The 5,206-nt window shown below is 37.6% G+C and overlaps 1 protein-coding gene across 1 annotated transcript in view; it reads left to right on the forward strand.

The window, feature by feature from the left end:
* The window catches only part of LOC107740282 (N-terminal EF-hand calcium-binding protein 1-like), a 45,477-nt gene that overhangs the window by 6,560 nt on the left and 33,711 nt on the right, over nt 1-5,206 (forward strand). The window contains exon 2 of the mRNA XM_016552661.1: nt 2,087-2,111. Within this exon, the coding sequence (XP_016408147.1) occupies nt 2,087-2,111 (25 nt within the window). The remainder of the gene's footprint in view (nt 1-2,086; nt 2,112-5,206) is intronic.

The following is a 5,206-nucleotide window of genomic DNA, read 5'->3' on the forward strand; positions in this document are numbered from 1 at the left end:
GTCGATTAACCGGTGGGAAAATTTCCTCACCGTTACAACCCTACTAAAAAACAGGAGTCAAAAAAACAACAACTTTAAAACAGTCCAGGTGTGAAAGAGCCATGTTTAGCCACTAGATGATTGTACTGTCAACACCTACATAATCCTCACAGTCAAACTGTCTCACCCTGAATCTGAACTGAGTCTCAGACCTTCACAATCTGATATGTTTGCGCTATCGGCCTGAGGAGCCAGTGGAAGAAGCAGGAGTGGTAAAAAAAATGCTCAAGAGACTTTGACGGCTAACAGGATTAGTTGTCCTTGAGGATATACAGCAACCATTTGCTCCATTATGATGATTTTGAGTCTGTGTGTACCAGAAGAAGTTATGGTTTCTATGATCTTACAAACATTTTACACAATTAAAGACTTCTGCTGAAAGACTTGAAATTACTTTTTAGGCAAACATAAATTGTGCCTACATATGCATTTATTTATAAAACTAAACTACCTTTCAAAAGTTTGGGGACAAAGTTTTTTTGTACAAGAGAAAAAGAAATTAATGCTTTTATTCAGCAAAGATGCATTAAACTGATCAAAAGTGACAGTAAAGACATTTATAATGTAACATCTGAAACATCTGTGAATCCTGAAAAATAAAATGTATCACAGTTTCCACAAAAAACACGTCGATTAACCGGTGGGAAAATTTCCTCACCGTCACAACCCTACTAAAAAACAGGAGTCAAAAAACCAACAACTTTAAAACAGTGTGGCGACCCGTCCAGGTGTGAAAGAGCCATGTTTAGCCACTAGATGATTGTACTGTCAACACCTACATAATCCTCACAGTCAAACTGTCTCACCCTGAATCTGAACTGAGTCTCAGACCTTCACAATCTGATATGTTTGCGCTATCGGCCTGAGGAGCCAGTGGAAGAAGCAGGAGTGGTAAAAAAAAATGGCTCAAGAGACTTTGACGGCTAACAGGATTAGTTGCCCTTGAGGATATACAGCAACCATTTGCTCCATTATGATGATTTTGAGTCTGTGTGTACCAGAAGAAGTTATGGTTTCTATGATCTTACAAACATTTTACACAATTAAAGACTTCTGCTGAAAGGCTTGAAATTAGTTTTTAGGCAAACATAAATTGTGCCTACATATGCATTTATTTATAAAACTAAACTACCATTCAAAAGTTTGGGGACAAAGTTTTTTTATACAAGAGAAAAAGAAATTAATACTTTAATTCAGCAAAGATGCGTTAAACTGATCAAAAGTGACAGTAAAGACATTTATAATGTAACATCTGAAACATCTGTGAATCCTGAAAAATAAAATGTATCACAGTTTCCACAAAAAATATTGGGCAGCGCAACTGTTTTCAACATTGATAATAATCAGAAATGTTTCTTGAGCAGCAAATCAGCATATTAGAATGATTTCTGAAGATCATGTGACACTGAAGACTGGAGTAATGATGCTGAAAATACAGCTGCGCATCACAGCAATTAATTACATTTTAACAGATATTCACAAAGAAATCAGTTCATATAAATTGTGATAATAATTAACAATATTGCTGTTTTTACTGAGACTTCTTTAAAAACATTCAAAAATCTTGCCAGCCCAAACTTATATTGAACATTTTTATGGATTAGTTGGAGCAGATCATCATGAAGCAGGAAAAGCATCATGAAGTGAGCAGTATGCATTTTCCTCCAATATATTGTTTAATAGCATCCCAGGATGCAGCTCGGCTCTCTCCTTGTGAAAGTCTATGGTTATAGAGCCACTATAGCAATTGAACAATTGCCTCAGTAAGAAGTGTGTGGTTTGTGCATGTGGATGGATTTTGAGAGCATGGCTTGTTTGTTTCTGTGCTTTATAAAGGCATCTCAGTTATAATGTCACATTCCATCAGTGTTGAAGAGGAAACACAGTAACGCTCTAAAGGGGCAGTTCATTAAAGACATTCAGGCTAAATTATATTCAGTATTGATCAGCACTGAGCATTTCCATCAGTCCTCTACGCTTCTGAATGCTGCTCACGTTGATAAATTGCCCATTGACTGTTTTATTTTTCATCTCTATCTCTTCACAGATTTTCCGTCGAGCTGACAAAAACGGTGAGTCTGACCTTTTGCTATGTAACATTTAAAGTGTTTCTCTTGTTACTTTTGCACAGCGGTTCAATTGCAAGTCTTATTTCAAATTCAAATCAATGAAACGAAAAGCATTTTTCTTGCTTTCTGCTTAGTCACTGTAAATAAACCGTTTGCATAGGTATTCTGCAACAATATCATGATGCATTGGCTGACAATCTCTCTGGGTGTGCATACATTTGAATAAATGAGTTCAACATTGTCTCAGATGTTTCTCCTAAAAAGGACACATTAGACACAATGACACAAATGAGCCAATAAAATTAATGCAAATAGCAGCTCAGATCATTTAATCATGGAAGAATATGATGAGAAATGTTTGAGATCTCAACATTTACATTCATGCATTTGGTTGAGTTTTAGAGCTTTCAAATGATACATTTGATCAAATTCATGCATTCCCTGTAAATCGAACCTTCAATGGGTACTTATTATGCAAAATGCACTTTTATATTGTTTTTGAACATTGTTAAGTGTCTGCACTACAGTGTGTACACAACCAAAAAAATCATCCACTTTTGTTATTTTCCCCATAAATCAGTAACAGTGTCTCAAAGCTGTTCAAGAATGTGACGTCATTCTGGAACAAGCACCGCCCACAACTGGTAACGATGGCTGTGTCCAAAATTGCATACTTCCCTACTATATAGTAGGCGAAAAACACTGTGTCACAAAAGATGTATGTCTGAATTCACAGTACTCAAAACAAGAGTAGGCAAAAAGTACCAGGATGACCTACTACTTCCGGAGTGAATTTCTGAAATGTGCATATGATGGACAATTAACAATCGCATAAGGCCACGGGAGAGCATTTATGAATGGCAGTGACGCAACGCAACTGAAGCTGATAGGTCACAATGGCAATATGGTGCATACAGTACATCCAGATTACATTCATGCTATAGAACGTACTTTTTTTGCGATTGTACTCAAGAGAGTATGCAATTTCGAACGCAGCCTATCTCTGCCTTATATTAGCTTAGCTCCTCCCCTGAGTGAGCTGTACATGTTTATCTCCTCGCTAGAGCATTTCAAATCAGTGTTCAAGCAAGAAATGTATTCTTGTAAAGCTACTGAAGTTATTCAGTCAAGAAAAGAGAGTCATTTTCTGTTTTTCTTTTCTTGTTTGATTGATATCAGCATAGACAGCAGTAGATACTTATATTACGCTGCTGTCATTTTAACACACAGATCTAATATAAACATTTGATTTCTTTCCTGGTTTACGTTTACAGACATAAACGATTTTATGTGTTTTTGACTTTATTTTTTATGTATTTGACCGTTTAAGCACCATAATTAAAAAATATAACGCCAAAGAGAACTTCGTTTAATACTCACATGACACACCATGTTACAGCCAGCTTTCTGTGCGATCATTTCAGACATGTGCGCTCAGAAAACAGTATATAAGAAGTTTAAACTGATATGGCTTTAAAACCATGCAAATAATAAACTTTCATGATGTCAAACAAACTGCAATGTCATGTGCGCATGACATAATAATGATCAAAACCAAACAGATGTTTCATTTTGGTGGAGTATCCAAGGCATGAGCTGTAGAGGCTCCATCCTCGTCTGGAAAAGGGGGTGGGGAGCAGCAGCTCATTTGCATTTAAAGAGACATGCAAAAAAACAGCATGTTTTTCGCTTCTGTTAAAAATGGTCATTTTCAGTATGGTATAATAAATTATCTGTGGGGTATTTTGAGCTGAAACTTCACAGACACATTCAGGGGACACCTGAGACTTATATTACATCTTGTAAAAAGGGGCATAATAAGTCCTCTTTAAAGGGGTCGTTTACCCAAAAATGAAAATTTTTGTCATCATTTACTTCCATTTATAAAAGAAGACATTTTGAAAAATGCTGGTAATCAAACAATTGGTGGTCCCCATTGACTTCCATAGTATTATTTTCCCTACTGCGGACCAACAACTGTTTGGTTCTTTAAAATATCTTCTTTTATGTTCAACATAAGAAAAAAACGACATGAGGGTGAGTAAATGATGAAAAAAAAATGCACTTTTGGGTGGACTCTTGCTGTTGCTAGTGGAACACAAACAGATCTTCTTCAGACTTTTGATTGCTTCTCAGACTTGAGCACAGTTTGAGACACTGTTGAGATCTTTATTTGCCTCTCAGTTAATCTTATTGCTGTCTAGAATACAATTGCGATGCTAATCAGGTCACATCTTTCTTTCCTATGAGTGCTGACGAGAATTTGCTTTGTAATTTCTGGGAATGCTAATACAGGCGGTTGCAAAAAAGTTTTCATTTTTATTCATAATGCATAATGTCTGTTTGATGAGTTTGAAGCCTGAGAGTAATCGGAGTCCCTCAGGCACATGTGCGGGTGGCCCGTTGCTTAATCTGAGCCGGAGCCAATGACCAGCCTGTCACGAAACGCCTGTTTATTCTTCAAAGGCCTGTAATGCACGAGGATGGCGAGGGCGAAATGAACAGAACGACGCACTGTCCAAACAAATCAGAACTGAGTGGCTGTCACTGGGGCAGCACAGTCCCTTCAGAGGTCATTATCATTGTTCCAGAATGCCAATTACCTTCTTGCCACTTCAATCATGCTCTCATCATGGCCAAGGACGGAGAGAAACTGAAAAAGAAGTGGAGTGCGAGAATATAAGAGCGGCAGAGAGAGAGAAAGTGAAAGAGCTGCGTTTGTGCTGTGAAAAGCCATAGTTAGTGGACTTTGCTAAGGCTGCATCAATATTACTACTGCTCATAGTGAGTTTAAACAGACCTCTGACATTACATGATGTTATCTTTGCCATTTTACTTGCTCAAAATGCGCAAAAAGAGGTGGAAAAAAACACAGATGTACATTGAAGGAGGGAGCTGAAACCAGAATATCAGAGAGTTGAGAATGGACCACCTATCAACCAATCAGAACACCTTAGTGACCACCTTGATAGCAACCACTTAGGACAGCATAGCAACTACCTAGAACATCATTGGAACACCCTAGCAACCATCCACAACACCCTAGAAACCACCTAGGGCGTCCTAGCAACCACCTACAACACCCTAGAAACCGCCTA

The sequence above is a fragment of the Sinocyclocheilus rhinocerous genome, unplaced genomic scaffold (genome assembly GCF_001515625.1).
Source record: "Sinocyclocheilus rhinocerous isolate Xijiao unplaced genomic scaffold, SAMN03320098_v1.1 scaffold795, whole genome shotgun sequence".
Lineage (NCBI taxonomy): Eukaryota > Metazoa > Chordata > Actinopteri > Cypriniformes > Cyprinidae > Sinocyclocheilus > Sinocyclocheilus rhinocerous.